Source organism: Cebus imitator, unplaced genomic scaffold (genome assembly GCF_001604975.1).
Source record: "Cebus imitator isolate Cc_AM_T3 unplaced genomic scaffold, Cebus_imitator-1.0 Scaffold6, whole genome shotgun sequence".
NCBI classification, from domain to species: domain Eukaryota; kingdom Metazoa; phylum Chordata; class Mammalia; order Primates; family Cebidae; genus Cebus; species Cebus imitator.
The window spans coordinates 6,150,991-6,165,958 of NW_016107321.1; the positions used below are offsets into that span (position 1 = coordinate 6,150,991).

The window sequence follows — 14,968 nt, forward strand, 5'->3', positions numbered from 1 at the left end:
AGACTTATCTGAGTGATCTTAAGTAAACCACTAGGCCTCTCTGAGCCTGTTTCCTGGTGGAAAGCCTGTCTCCCAGGCTTTCCTCTGGGTTTACAGTTCATTCAATTCATTCACAAATACGTACAGCGGATCTATTGTGTGTCAGGCACTGCCATAGTGATCCTGGTTGAGGACCCCCATCCTAAATAAATCCTCAATAAATAGTAACTGCTTTCTATTTAGTAGCAGAATTAGTAGCTCGTAGCATGAGATGCTGACCCCATCCATTCAGAAATATTAGGAAGAGAATGCTTTTGAAATGAGGGTAACCTGGAGTCATTATTTCCAAAGTAGTGTTTCATCGCTTGTGCGGCCGTAGCAAATACCACTGAATGGGGGGTTTAAGCAACAGAAATTAATTTTCTCGTAATCCTGAAGGCTGGAAGTCTGAGATCAAGGTACTGTCCGGGTTGGTTTCTTTGGGAGGCCTCTCTCCTTGGCTTGCACACAGCATCTTCTTCTCCGTGTCTTCTTCAAGTGGTGGTCTCTGTGAGCATATCTATGTCCTCATCTCTTTTTCTCTCTCTTTTTTTTTTTTTTTTTTTTTTTTTTTTTTTTGGTTGAGACAGGGCCTCACTCTCATCACCCAGGCTAGAGGCATCTTTGACTTCCTGGGCTCAGGTGATTCTCCCACCTCAGCCTCCCGAGTAACTGGGACTACAGGCACATGCCAACATGCTCAGCTAATTTTTCGGTTTTTCTTTTTTTTCTGAGATGGAGTCTTGCTCTGTTGCCCAGGCTGGAGTGTAGCGGTGCCTTCCTTGCTCACTGCAACCTCCACCTCCCAGGTCCAAGTAATTCTCCCGCCTCAGCCTTCTGAGTTGCTGGGACTACAGACACCCACCACCATGACCAGCTAACTTCTGTATTTTAGTGGAGATGGGATTTCTCCATGTTGGCCAGGCTGGTCTCAAACTCCTGACCTCAAGCAGTCCACCCACCTCAGCTTCCCAAAGTGCTGGGATTACAGGCATGAGCCACTGCACTCGGCCAATTTTTTGTATTTTTTGTAGAGACGGGGTTTTACCTTATTGCCTCAAACTCCTGGACTCAAGTGATCCGCCTGCCCTGGCCTCCCAAAGTGCTGGGATAACAGGTTAAGCCACCACACCTCATCTCCTCTTCTCATAAGGACACAAATCATACTGGTTCAGGGACCACCCATATGACCTCATTTTACCTTAATTATCCCTTCAAAGACTCTATCCCCAAACATCTTCACATTTTGATATGTGAATGTATGAATTTTGGGGCGACAAAATTTAGCTCTTAATGATAGGAGATACTAAGAAATTATTAGAGCTTCTAGTTATGTTTATTTTTTTAAAAAAGCTAGAAGTCCAGTATGGACAATGCAAGGAGACCTTGTCTCTACAAAAAATTTAAAAATTAGCTGAGTGAGCGGTCTGCAGTCCCAGCTACTTGCCAGGCTGAGGTGGGAGGATCACATGAGCCCAGAAGGTAGAGGTTACAGTTAGCTGAGATCATACCACTGCAGGCTGGAGCCTGGGTGACAGAGCAAGACCCCATTTCAAAAAGAAAAAAAAACAAACTAAAACTTAAGCTTTATTAATGTTTAATAAATGGATTTATGGTTGATATCATTTAAAAATAAACATACCTGGCTGGGCGCAGTGGCTCATGCCTGTAATCCCAACACTTTGGGAGGCCAAGGCAAGTAGATCACGAGGTAAGGAGATCAAGACCATCCTGTCTAAAATGGTGAAATCCCATCTCTACTAAAAATACAAAAAATTAGCTGGGCATAGTGGCACGCGCCTGTAGTCCCAGCTACTGAGGAGGCTGAGACAGGAGAATTGCTTGAACCTGGGAGGTGGAGGTTGCAGTGAGCTGAGATTGCACCACTGCACTCCAGTGTGGGTGACAAAGTGAGACTCTGTCTCAAAAAAACATACACCCTTAGAATATATGCTCAAAAAATTGTTCTTGCTAGAGTGGCTTGGTTGAAGACGTTTGGAGATGATGATTTTAGCCTCGGGCTAAAATGGACAGTAGGTTGAGGAGCTGGCAAAGACAGGATGTAAGTGGGTGTTGAAGCTGAGCAGGGATAAGTTAGATCAGATCTGAAACTAAAGTGAGGTAACATGGAGCTGGCCAGGGGATTAAGCCAATTAACAGTGAACGAGGGACAGCCAGGCCAAGAGCAATGCCAGGCCAAGAGCAATGCCAGGCCAAGGGCGATGAACATTGTAATGAAATCACCAAGGGGAACCTTCAATCCTGTGTGTGTACTAGATCGTATTACTCAGCATCGTTAAGTGCCTCTGCCCTGCTAACTTGGGCATGGCCAAAGACTTGCTCTGGAGAGCAAGAAGACAATGAAGTATATGCAAAGGTGCCACATGCCACATAGGCTTGGCACCTTCCAAGCCAGTACGTGGGCCACCATTCTCTTTCTCTTCTCTCTCCCTCAGTGACTCCAGACACAGGCGGCTCCATCAACCTTGGCTCAGCACGGACGCAGAGCCATGGAAGGTCCTCGGCTGTCACGGAGTGTGAGTGGCAAGTAAATCTTTGCCGTCATCAACCACTGAGAGTCTACGGCCATTCATTTCTGCAGCTAACCTGGCCTATGCTGCTGCTGCAGTGTGTATTGTTTTCATAAACAAAGAACTGATAATCAAACTATTTAATAACTATCATAGCATGAATATCGACGAGTTCCAACAAAAGCCAGCGGAGGCACTGCTATATCACGAGTTCTCCTTTAGTTATCGGATCCTGGGGATGGGATCCCAGGGAAGCGGCTGCAGTCACTAGGATTGAGAGGCAGAGGGACCCAAAGGGCTCAGAGTAATGGCTCTTTCATGGGGTACACAGGTTTTTCAGTAGAACTGTGCCTGTGCTTCCCAGCCGAACAGCAGATCTAAATATAGGCATTTCTTCATCTCTTTAGCATTTCTCAGCACAGGACTCTCCCTTTAGATATGTGTCAGCCGGAGTTTCTTTTCCTTTACATTAAATTCCTCAGCCACGGGCGTTTCAACAACATCCTTGTCCTTATTGTCTTCTTCTACTAGTATGATTTTGACTCAGCACGATCTCACAGTACATCTCAGGACCACTTCTTAGCACAGGAGAAGAAAGGAAAAAATGGAATATCGGAGGATTGGATTTGGATTATGAAGGGCTGCAGATGACAGACAGCAGAACACTGCTGGATATTACTGATGTTATTTACTGATGTGACAGTTCATCGATTGCTATGGTTATTAGGCCCATACTTGCTAAATAAACGTATTGGCAGCTCTGGTCCCACAGTCTGTAGTCAAGATATTTGACTTAAGGAAAGAAAGGTGATTGCACCCAAACCTGCCAACCAATCACTAACCTCCAAATTGAAAAACAAAGCCAAGATTCACTCTACCGACTCGCTCCATAGAAACTAAACATTACCCTAAAATATGGCAGAATATCAAAGATTCATGAGCAGTTATGAGTCAAGACGGCTGAGCTCCAGTGCTTCTGATGGACGTCCATTCGCGGCAGATAGAAGGTGCTGGAAATAGCACCTGGTGAATTGCCAAATGTCTTAGCGATTTTAAATTCCTTAGTCCTACAGACTGTACATCAGTTGGGCAGAATACAATACCATATCACTGCATTTTTCCAAGCACTACAACATCACATAAACCTAGAGAATTCAATCCCTACTATTTACAGAGATATCTATTTAAAAAAATATTCTGGCTGGACGCAGTGGCTCACGCCTGTAATCCCAGCACTTTGGGAGGCCAAGGCAGGCAGATCACGAGGTCAAGAGATCAAGACTTTCCTTGCCAACATGGTGAAAACCAGTCTCTACTAAAAATATAAAAATCAGCTGGGTATGGTGACACACGCCTGTAATCTCACCTACTCAGGAGGCTGAGGCAGGAGAATCACTTGAACCTCAAAGACAGAGGTTGCAGTGAGCCGAGATCGCACCACTGTATTCTGGTGACAGAGAGATATTCTGTCTCAAAAAAAAAAAATTCATAAAGACCACGTTTTAGTCAACTTTAGTCAACTCTGAACCCCAGCTCAGAGCCTGACATGAAGGGAGTGCTCCATATATGTGTGTTTAACAAGTGAACAAAGTTACGAAGGTAAACAGACCAGCTCATCCGTTTATTGGCAGCCTCAAAATGCCATAAATATGATCATTTAGCAAATGTTCTTTGATAGTTAAAATTGGAGAGTGGCACCCAATGTATAAAAGCTGAAATCATGTAAACATTTTAAAAATGCACACTTGCATGTTTTTTGTTGATTTATGTGCAGAATGGTGATCTTCAGTTACAACAAGATCCATGCATTAATTATGCACCATCCTAGCAGCCATTCAGGAAATTCATTTAAATTAGGAAGTTCCTAAAAGGTTGTGGGGAAAATTAAAAAGGTTGTCCCAAGCGTCATGCTCTTCCATTGTAGGCATTCACTCAGAATCAGTTTACTCTCGCTTTGCACATAATTCTGTGACACTTAGCTACTGAACTCCAGGTTTACAACAAAGTAGCAGAAGAAAAAAGAATTAAGAGGTTTCTGATTGGCCTCTCAATTGATCCTGATTGGATCATGGTGGGGCCAAAAGCTTGGAACTAGGTAGGCAGAGAACACCCAAAACGAGATCTCAGGTGATGCTGGGAATGGCAGGAAGGCAAAGCAATGTCAGTATCAGAATCACCTGTAGACTGAGGCACAGGATTGAAACAAGAATGAAACACCAGAACAAGGGGGTGAAGCCACGTAATAAGAAGGGAACTCAAAAGGCAGAGAAAGTTCAGAATCCAAGGGGAGGAAGACCAAGTGTGAGAAAGCAGCCAGCCCACCCAGCAAGTCTCCTTGCTCAGACCAAGCACCCACGGCCAAGGAGCCTTGGGTCAGTCATGGCTCCACCCTCCCCTCGCCAGCCCTGTTTCCCCCAAAGAGGCAGGTGGTTGCATCTTCCTCCACTCCCCAGTTCTCTCCATTTGGGTCTGAGGCAAAGCTAACACCTGTGGGGGAAATAATTCATTCAATACATTTTAGGCCGGGCATGGTGGCTCACAGCTATAATCCTGGCACTTTGGGAGGCTGAGACTGGAGGATTCTTTAAGCCCAGGAGTTTAAGACCAGCCTGGGCAACACAGTGAGGCCCCATCTCTACAAAAGAAATATTTTAAAAAGTAGCTGGGTGTGGTGGCTAGTGCCTGGAATCCCAGCTGCTCAGGAGGCTAAGGCAGGAGAATACCTTGAGCCCAGGAGTTCAAGCTCTTAGTGGTCTTTGGATGACTAAACTTTAACACATCTTAGCTCAAAATATCTGATCACACCACTGCATTCCAGCCCAGGCAACAGAGTGAGATCCTGTCTCTAAATAAATAAATAAATACATTTTAATTGTGCAGCTATTATGTGCCAAGCACAATGTAAAAGGAAAGGGATACATTAGTAAATAAAACAGATCCTACCTGCATCGCACATAATTTCTAAATGAAGACACACCATAAACAAGCAACCATAAATACATTCTTGCAAAGTGAGAGAAGTGCTATGAGGAAAATGTACAGGATGGGGGATGGAGAATGAGGACGTCAGCTACCTTAGATGCAGTGGTCACAGGAAGTCTCTCTGTAGGGGATTTTGAGCTAAGATACGTTAAAGTTTAGTCATCCAAAGATCACTAAGATTAGTCTATAGTCTGACAACACAGGAGCTATTGACTTAGGGCAAGGCAGAACGAGTGAGGGGAGAGAAGTGTCTTGGCGTGAGGTTCCTCTTGAAGGACATGATAGAATCCAAGGGGAGGAAGACCAAGTGTGAGAAAGCAGCCAGCCCACCCAGCAAGACTGACCAGGTTACAGTCAGATGGTTAGAATCCAGGTGAGAGATATCAATCTTTAACTAAGGTCCGGAGCATATGGGGTAGAAATAACAAGGGTTGCTGGTGGATGTGGGATTTGAAGCTTAGTTCTACCAAGTCCCTGGGACCCCTGCAGTCAGCTCTTTCCTGGGGAATGGAAAGTGGGTTCCAGCAGCCTGAATTCAAGTGCATGATGAAACCAGAAAAGGCAAACGCCAAAATCAAAACTCTGAGGCTAAGAATACCTGCACACAGGTGCATGTGCCCCAGCTTTTCGCGGAGGGCAGTTTACCAGAACCCAGCGCAATTCCTAATTTCCATAGAGCCCAGATATAAATCAAGTCTGGCTAGTTCATTGTGGTTAATATAGTCAGGAAGTGTGCCACATTTTACAAAATTTTTCACCCAAAACGGTTTTATGTTAATGGTGCTTAAAGGAAAAATTTTCGTTTACCTGGAAAATTTAACTCCTCAAAGGGAAGTTTCGTTCAATAGCTAAAGTATGCCAATTCCAGATCCCCAAGGGAACTGCAACAATGTCTCACCGGGTGCGCTGCCTTGGGCAGTCGCTGTCGAGTTTGTTGCCAGGTGCCCGGGCCCGTTTGAAGGTCCGCGTCAGTCCCCTCAGTACACACCAGAGGAAGGGCCGGGACCACGCTTCCCCTCTCGGACGTGTGTTTTGTTTCTATTGCTGAGGTTTAGGGAGCTGCCTGGCCCCTCACGGGTTCCTATGGAAACCACCACCTTCGAGAAGATGGGAGGAGAGGCCAATTCACGGTCCACCCCGCGGGCCCCGCCCAGGCACCGGGTCCCTGCACTTGGCAGCCGGGCCGGGAAGGGCGCGGCCCGGAAGCTGGGCGTGGGCGGGGCTGGGGAGAGCGGAGAGGGGCGTGGCAGCCCTGGGCGGGGCCTGACTGCGCCTGCGCAGTCCGCGCCACTCAGGGAGGCGGAGGCGACGCGCCAGAGGAAAGATGGAAGACTATCAGGCTGCGGAGGAGGTAACCGCCGGGTCGGCGACGGAAGGGTGGAGGCCTAGAGCCCTGGGCGCGGAAGGACGCGCAGTCTTGACCGGAAAGCCCTGGCTGCCCCCCTCCCCGGGCTAGGCCGGTCGCGGCCGCCCACGGCCTGAGGTTCACGATCGCCGGGGTTCCGCGCAGCCCCAGCCAGCCCGGGTACTGCTGCCGTTTACCCAGCAGCGGATGCAGGAAGGAGATTGAGTTCCTTCCCGCGCGGGGCGGCACCGGGCGTGACTCGGACCGAGCGCCCGGGTGAACAGCGCGGAGACGCCTTCCCGTAGGGCCTGGCCCCGGCCCGCTGCCGACCTCACCGGGAGGATGACATCACCGCCCCTTGCTCTGCGGGGCGGACCCCAGCCCCGAGCGGGGCGCGGCGGCCGGGCTGGGAGCGCCGAGGCCCGGACGTCCCCGCGCGGGGGTGCAGGTGACACGCTCGCCCCAGCCCCTTCCCCCGGGCTGGCGTCCCGGCCACCCCGCGCCTTTGTCTCGGACCTCACCTGGTTCTGCAGCGCTGGGAATGAGTAGCATATTTCATTTCTGTTTGTCTGTAAGAAAGCTCATTGTTGTGGGGTGGGGGGAGGAACCGTCTCTTATTGCCTCCTTGAGGAAGTAGTAGGATAAAGCTCACGATCTTGCCAAGCAGAAGACACCCACCGGCACCGTGTACGTTAAATGGCTTTCTTTCAAGCTCACGGTCATTGGGGAAATAGAGCTGATGGGCGCAGCTGAGATACAACACTCATTTTCTTCTCACTGAATAACCCTCGTTGAAATTCAGAGTCCAAGGTATTATACAGCCTGTCAAAAATAAAAACTATGATACATTTGGTAAGATTGGACATTTTACCATTTATGAAATTTAAGGAGGAATATTTTCAGGGAAAATAAAACTAAGGCTTAAGCTTAAGGACATTGTAGATTCAGTTTTGATCTGATTTCCTCACCAACGTGCACTTCCTGTGATAGTGGCATAATGGGTGTTTGAATGCTGATGGCAACCAAGTGAATAATGATGAGAAGACCTGGTTCAGGAGCAGCTGGCAAAGGACAAACCTTTTCCCTTAAACTGTTGCTAATATTGGAAAATGGCTTGTATTGTAAGTAATATCAAGTAAAACTGTTCTAAAAAAAAGAAATGGCTATGTAAAGGGAAGCCCTTAATACTGCGGTCCGATTCTGGCTCCCACAGATGAGGTAGCTAAGTGACTTTATTATTCTAGATCTCAGTTCCGTATGTATCAAATGAAGGGGCTAGACAGAGTGATGTGTTTCCTATGGGATGGATGCTCTGGGAGGTGGAGGCCATGGCTGTCTTGTAGTAGGCATGCCTTAGGTATTTACTGAATGGTCCCCTTCTGGTCCTCCCACCAGCCTCTCTGCAGCCTTTTCTGCATCTCTTCTAACTTCATGTAGATTCCTGAGCCTTTGTAACTATTCTCTCAACTCATCATTCATCTTTCTTGGAGAAGTTGAAACTGTTCACTGGATTCATTACAACACTCTGCTTTCCACGAAACAGTCTTTAAAACGTCCCAGGCCGGGCGCGGTGGCTCAAGCCAGTAATCCCAGCACTTTGGGAGGCCGAGGCGGGTGGATCACGAGGTCAAGAGATCGAGACCAACCTGGTCAACATGGTGAAACCCCGTCTCTACTAAAAATACAAAAAATTAGCTGGGCATGGTGGTGTGTGCCTGTAATCCCAGCTACTCAGGAGGCTGAGGCAGGAGAATTGCCTGAACCCAGGAGGCGGAGGTTGTGGTGAGCCGAGATCGCGCCATTGCACTCCAGCCTGGGTAAAAAGAGCGAAACTCCGTCTCAAAAAAAAAAAACAAAAAAAACAAAACGTCCCTCAACCTTTTTCATACTTGAACCATATGAAAGGTGATACAGCACCTTTCCTTTGTAATTAAGGTCACTATAATCACTTGGAAGGATCCTTTAGGCTTCCAGAAATGACCTAATCTCTAAGATATTGCAAATTGTCATTCACTCAGTGAGTTGGTTTTGTTTCAGTCTGACTTATGAGTACAGCAAGTGAGGTGGCTTCAGAAAGTCCGCTCTTGACCCCCCTAAAAAGAAAGGGCAGGGCCTGCAGTGAACAACAGCCAGGCAGGGAGGAAGACTCACTGCCAAGTCAAGGTTCTCTGCCTTGATTCCCCAAAGATGCATATTGACTGAGGGTCCCAGGGGCTGCCCTCTTGAAGGAATGTGCAGAGCTACGTACATTTCCTGTGACTCAGCAGTAACTTTAAACGCCTGTGCTCATGTGAAGAGCACAGTGGCAGGCAAGTGCCTGACCAATGTTATTTTCAGGATGATCTGTCACCCATTCAGATCTGCCATGTGTAAAAGGGAAAGAAAGAAAACTATACTCTTGGCACTAGATTACTGCAGGCAGCCCATCTCCTGAGTCATCCGGACACTGACAGAGAACGGCCATGCTGGCAGCTGGTGGTTAGTCCTGGAGCAGGAGGGCAGCACTGGGAAAGAAAAATAATTATCTGGAAATAATACAATCATTGTAAATTTTACAACTAATGGTGCTTTAAAAAAATTTCCTCAAGGCCAGGACTCCTAATCAGTTTACACCAGGGAAGAGAGAATTACATCTTAAATGGATTGCTTCAGCAGCTTCAGTTAATTTATGCAAAAATTAAACAACTCATTAAGCCTCTCTGTTGGTTATGATTCCAGCAGCCAGTTGAAATGGGAGATTGAATTCTAGTTTAAAGTGAAATCTTAAGAGTGTGGCATGATTAAAACAAGACAGGCTGGGCGCAGTGGCTCATGCCTGTAATCCCAGCACCTTGGGAGGCCGAGGCAGGAGGATCACCTGAGGTCAGGAGTTGAAGACCAGCTTGGCCAACGTGTTGAAACCCCATTTCTACTAAAAATATGAAAATTAGCCAGGTATGGTGGAGGGCACCTGTAATCCCAGCTACTTGGGATGCTGAGGCAGGAGAATCACTTGAACCTGGGAGGTAGAGGTTGTAGTGAGCTGAGATTGTGCCACTGCACTCCAGCCTGGGCTGCAGAGTGACACTCCATATCAAAAATAAATAAATAAAAATAAAACAGAACACCTTTCAATTATGTGTATCTATTCTAGTCTTCTGGTTTCTGAAGACTTGCAATGCCATCCATCCTTGGTAAAGTGAACAGTCTAGTTAGATTATTTCTAAGGTCTTCATTTCTAAATTATGTTCATTACCTAAATCTGCATTTACCAATGTAGTGGAAATATCTTTTAAATAAATCAAACTTAACCAAATATTCTTTCTTACAGACTGCTTTTGTTGTGGATGAAGTGAGCAACATTGTAAAAGAGGTAAGAGGAGAAATGCTCTCTTCTTAAATGTTTGTAGCTTATATTAGAGAAAATGATATGTTGTAAATATCATCTTGGAATTGTTTCAACCAAGTCTCTGTTTTGGTGTTTCAAATAACAGGTTTTATTTCAGTAAATAGCTGGATAAGAATTGCTCCTATATTATGTAAATTATATATTTTAAATCAGACAAGGATTTTATGCACATAGCATTATTACTGAATATCATCAAAACTTGATTTTATAATCTTTTAGCATAAAAGACTCCTGGCATACTAATAAATGTTTCCAGGGCTTAATGAAGAGTGAGTTTAAGAAAATTCAACTTCTAGTTACTCCAGACCAGGTGATCCAGTTTGGGACTTATTTGCTTACTTTTCTTACATTCCTAAACTTCACACTTTTTTGCGTTATTGATCATGAGGAGGATGAGACACAGAAGGGATGCTTTTTATTCATTCAGAAAGTACACACTGAGGGAGCATGCAGGGCGTAGACCTTCTTGGAGTTTACAGCTGTGGGGCAGGCAGTTCAGACACATCAAATAGTCCTGCTGGGAAGTGTCCGCTTGCATTTGCTGTGTGGTAAATGCCACTAGAGGTGGTGCTGTGAGAACACTGAATAGGGAGTGGGATCCACCCAGGGAGTTCAGGGACTATTTAGAGCTGAAAGCTGAAGAATGATAGAAGTAGGGGTAATGCAGCAAAAAGGGGGGACAAGGCCTTGTGGGAGGTGGGGGCAGTGCACGTTGTGTGTGAGGGAGTGGAAGGAGGTGGGTGTGGCTGGAGTGGTGCTGAGAGCTAGGGGCCCTGGCGTAGGAATGAAGCCAAAGATTTTCCTTGTCAACTTCCCTGCCTTCCCTGGGTAAGATGGGGCACAGACATTAAAGCCATTGGCTAAAAGAAAATTATAAGATGATCTGAATTTAATGATACTGTTTGGTGTTTCATATGTAATTTAGGATTTAATGTAAATTATTGACTAGTGTTCAATAAAAAAACACAACCTATGTTTGTGACCAGTATCCAAAAGCAAAATGATTTTGTTTTACCATTTACATTGTTCAGAATCAGGCATGACTTTCCTGTTGCTTTGCGGGATCTATAAGTTTGCTTTTCATGGTTATCTAAATCCAGTTTCACATGGATCACATTAGGGACCAGAAAGGTGGGTGGATTACAACAGAACTGGGAACAGTGGACGTGGCTTGTTGGGAAGTCTAGTTCTGCCTCCGTTGTTTTCTGCCTTAGCTTTGACTTGGTTTCCAGGTGGCAAATGCAATTGAAAGTACACATTTCTGGCCAAGCACGGTGGTTCACACCTGTATTCCCAGCACTTTTTGGGGCTAAGGCAGGCAGATCACTTGAGGTCAGGAGTTCGAGACCAGCCTGGCCAACATGGTGAACCCCATCACTACTAAAAATACAAAAATTAGCTGGGCATGGTAGTGGGGGCCTGTAATCCCAGCTACTCGGGAGGCTGAGGCAGGAAAATTGCTTGAACCTGGGAGGGAGAGGTTGCAGTGAGCTGAGATCACGCCATTGCACTCCAGTCTGGGCAACAAAAGCGAGACTTCATCTAAAAAAAAAAAAAAACACACATTTCCAATCCAATCCACATGGAAACATGAGGGGACATTCCAGTGTTACTTGAACTTGTATCACTGGCTTCAATAGCTTTTTCCCCTCCACAATAGGTAATTCTGTATTCAGGTTACCCAAGTATTGGGTAGTAGTCAATTTGCACAAATCCAAAATTGGTTCCCTCCTCCCTGAAAAACTGAATGTCAAAGTATGTGTGGAGAGCTGGCAGAGGGAGAGGTTTGGCTCGAACAAAGCCTTCTCCCCCTTTGACAATGGCCAGGTCTAGTAATACTGCTGTCCCCTTAAACCGGGACTTCTGGCCCCCCACACCCCTTGTAGCGTCTGAGCTGGGAGGGAGCACAGTAGCAGAGGACGACAAGTCAGTCAGACCTGTGAGTAACGTGACTGCCCAGAGTCCCCAGGAGATCATAGGCAGTCTGTAGGTAGAAAGCAGAGTGTGACCTAGGGAGGTTTTAGGTCCTCAAAAGCAAGGTCACTGGATCCAAGCCCCAGGCATCAGATCCCTGTCTGTCACCATCATACAAAGCTCAGACTCCAGACTGCTGGTGTTCTCTGCCTGTCTGAGGACAGACCTTGGCCCTCACTGAATGTTTCTATTTTCACTTTAGCTCATAACTGTCATAGAAATTCAGGTTCCTGGTTTCCAGCACAGCCAAGTTAGGGCTAGAGAAGAAGGCTGCTGAGATGCAAGCTCACTGGCATCCAAGTGAAAGGAGACCGACAGTGAAAGACCCAGAAAATCACACGATGGCAGTATCATAATAATAAGCTTAGCAAGAGCAGCGACAGTGAGCCCTGCATCGTCAGATAACCCCAAAGCATATAGCACAGAAAAAGAAGTAAACGTATAATAAAGGAAAAAACTGGGGCTGAATGCCGTGGCTTATGCCTGTAATCCCAGCACTTTAGGAGGCTGAGGCAGAAGGATCACTTGAGCCCAGGCATTTGAGAGCAGCCTGGGCAACAGAGCAAGACCTCATCTCTACAAAAAACTAGCTGGGTGTGGTGGCACGTGTCTGCAGTCCCAGCTACTGGGGAAGCTGAGGTGGGAGGATTGCTTGATCCCAGGAGGTCAAGGCTGCATTGAGCCAGGACTGCGTCACAGCTCTGCAGCCTGGGCAATGGGAGGCCCTGCCTCAGAAAAAAAATGAAAGAAAAAAATTTCATCACAAATCTAAAATAAGTTCTGGACTATAAAGGGCTTTTCTTATCTGAAAAATGCACTTAATGTGATAACATTCCCAGACAATGCTGGATAAAAGAAGTATTTTTTAATAGATGATTATTTGGATAGGTTTATATATTATCAGTTGTACAAATAATACAATTCATCTAAAATACAGTATTAGTATATGTTAAGTAGTATTAGATAACACTTTAAAAAAAGGAATAGGTAAAATACTTTCTAGCCTCAACAAGAAAACAATGTATTATCTATAAATATTAATAATAGTGAATATTAAATGCAATTAGGTCAAAATGTATAATTTGACAGACTGAATTTTTAAAACAAGTATCAGACTTCCTTAAATGAAATGTAATGCTCTTAAACAAAAAGTGTATTTGCAGAGGCATCCTCATGATTAAAAATAAACTTCATAAATCACTTCTGGGGGTGGTAACTGTCAGTTCCTAATTGAAAGGTGGTGTGGGCGCATTTGCGTAACTGTGACACGCTTTTGCTTGGTTTTCTAGGCTATAGAAAGCGCAATTGGTGGTAACGCGTATCAACACAGCAAAGTGAACCAATGGACCACAAATGTAGTAGAACAAACTTTAAGCCAACTCACCAAGCTGGGAAAACCGTTTAAATACATTGGTAATGGATTTTTGTTTCTTGTATATTTGGGGGATAGTTCTTTAACACCAGTCAGGTGTGTCCAGTACCAGAAATGACAGACAACGTGGCCTTACCTCAGGGAGTCGGTCGTGTGTGGAGTATACGTTAGCACACTTGACCGTTTGGCTGCTGGTACAGTTGCAGGGCGTATGTGAAGCAGGATCTTATAGGTTGTCCCATCAGATGCTTTTCGAACAGGTGAAGCATAGAGGAAGTGTGTACAGCCACCCACCCACCGCAACTGAGGATTTTTTGACTTTATGATGGATTTATCAGGGTATTAAGTGTATTTGCAACTTACGTTTTCATTTATTGTCAATTCATGATGGGTTTATGGGACATTGTAAGTTAAGGAGCACCTGTAATTTGTCAATATAGTGAAAGAAGGCGATCTGTCCCTATAGTTTTTCTCGAAAACATCAACCATGCGGAGCTATGTACATTTGCTAAAAGTGGACAAAATGACATTTATGTTGCCAAGTAGATTTCTCTAATAAAAGTTTGTTTTAACTCAAGTGACCTGTGTAATTATGCAGAAGAATGGAGCAGGATTACACACAGCAAGCTCCTGCTTCTGGGACAGCTCCACTGACGGTATGATCTTCATTCATGTTAGAAAAGTTTTGTGTGCATTTTCCCTGAAAGTTTTCAAGTCACTTCTTGGATCATGCTGATATATATTAACTAAAAGCAGTGTTTTGATTGGATGTTTCTTATCTTTGAATGCAATGCATGTTTAGCACCTTTTAAAACATTTCATGATAGACTTGCATAGCCTAGAGACAGGTACTTGACTGTTGGCCTTATTGTGAGTAGAACGTCAAGTCCGCCAGCTTTCCTTGTCTCAGATGCTACTCTGTCCTCCTGCAGGGAGCTGCACCGTGCGATGGGAGAATAAGACCATGTACTGCATCGTCAGCGCCTTCGGACTGTCTATTTGACCTGCAGTCCAGCCTGTGACCTTTCTCCTTTTGTCTCTAGTTCATCTTCTAACCACCAGCCATGAATTCAGTGAACTCTTTTCTCGTTCTCTTTGTGTTTTGTGGCACTCTCAAAATGTAGAGAAAAAAGCCAAATGACCGCACTGTGATGTGAACTGCACCGAAGTCAGACGAGTATCCCTGTAGGTCACCTACAGCTCGCGTTGCCACTTGTCTTAACTCTGAATATTTCTTTTCAAAGGTGCTAAAATCTGAAATCTGCTAGTGTGAAATTTGCTCTACTCTCTGAAATGATTCAAATACACTAATTTTCCATACTTTATACTTTTGTTAGAATAAATTATCCAAATCTAAA

General features: G+C 45.3%; 2 protein-coding genes across 5 annotated transcripts in view; one reads left to right on the forward strand and one right to left on the reverse strand.

Moving 5' to 3' along the window:
* The window catches only part of SYTL3 (synaptotagmin like 3), a 113,600-nt gene extending 105,655 nt beyond the window's left edge, over positions 1–7,945 (reverse strand). The window contains exon 1 of one of the 3 annotated variants that reach the window (XM_037741845.1): positions 7,398–7,945. Coding sequence is in view for 1 of the 3 variants with exons in the window: in XM_037741855.1 (XP_037597783.1) it covers positions 7,398–7,435 (38 nt within the window). In the remaining 2 variants the exon portion in view is untranslated. Of the gene's footprint in view, positions 1–6,429; positions 6,700–7,397 lie in introns of those variants that run through there. The other 2 variants (XM_037741855.1, XM_037741866.1) reach the window with 2 other exon arrangements.
* On the forward strand, positions 6,781–14,968 carry DYNLT1 (dynein light chain Tctex-type 1). 2 transcript variants are annotated; one of them, XM_017538437.2, is made up of 5 exons: positions 6,781–6,882; positions 10,187–10,228; positions 13,528–13,651; positions 14,209–14,266; positions 14,543–14,968. In XM_017538437.2, exons 1-4 carry the CDS (start codon positions 6,856–6,858, stop codon positions 14,262–14,264), a joined length of 249 nt encoding a protein of 82 aa, XP_017393926.1. In that variant the 5' UTR covers positions 6,781–6,855; the 3' UTR covers positions 14,265–14,266; positions 14,543–14,968. The 2 variants fall into 2 exon arrangements, with proteins under 2 accessions (XP_017393926.1, XP_017393921.1); XM_017538432.2 differs by having other exon boundaries at positions 6,782–6,882; positions 14,189–14,266.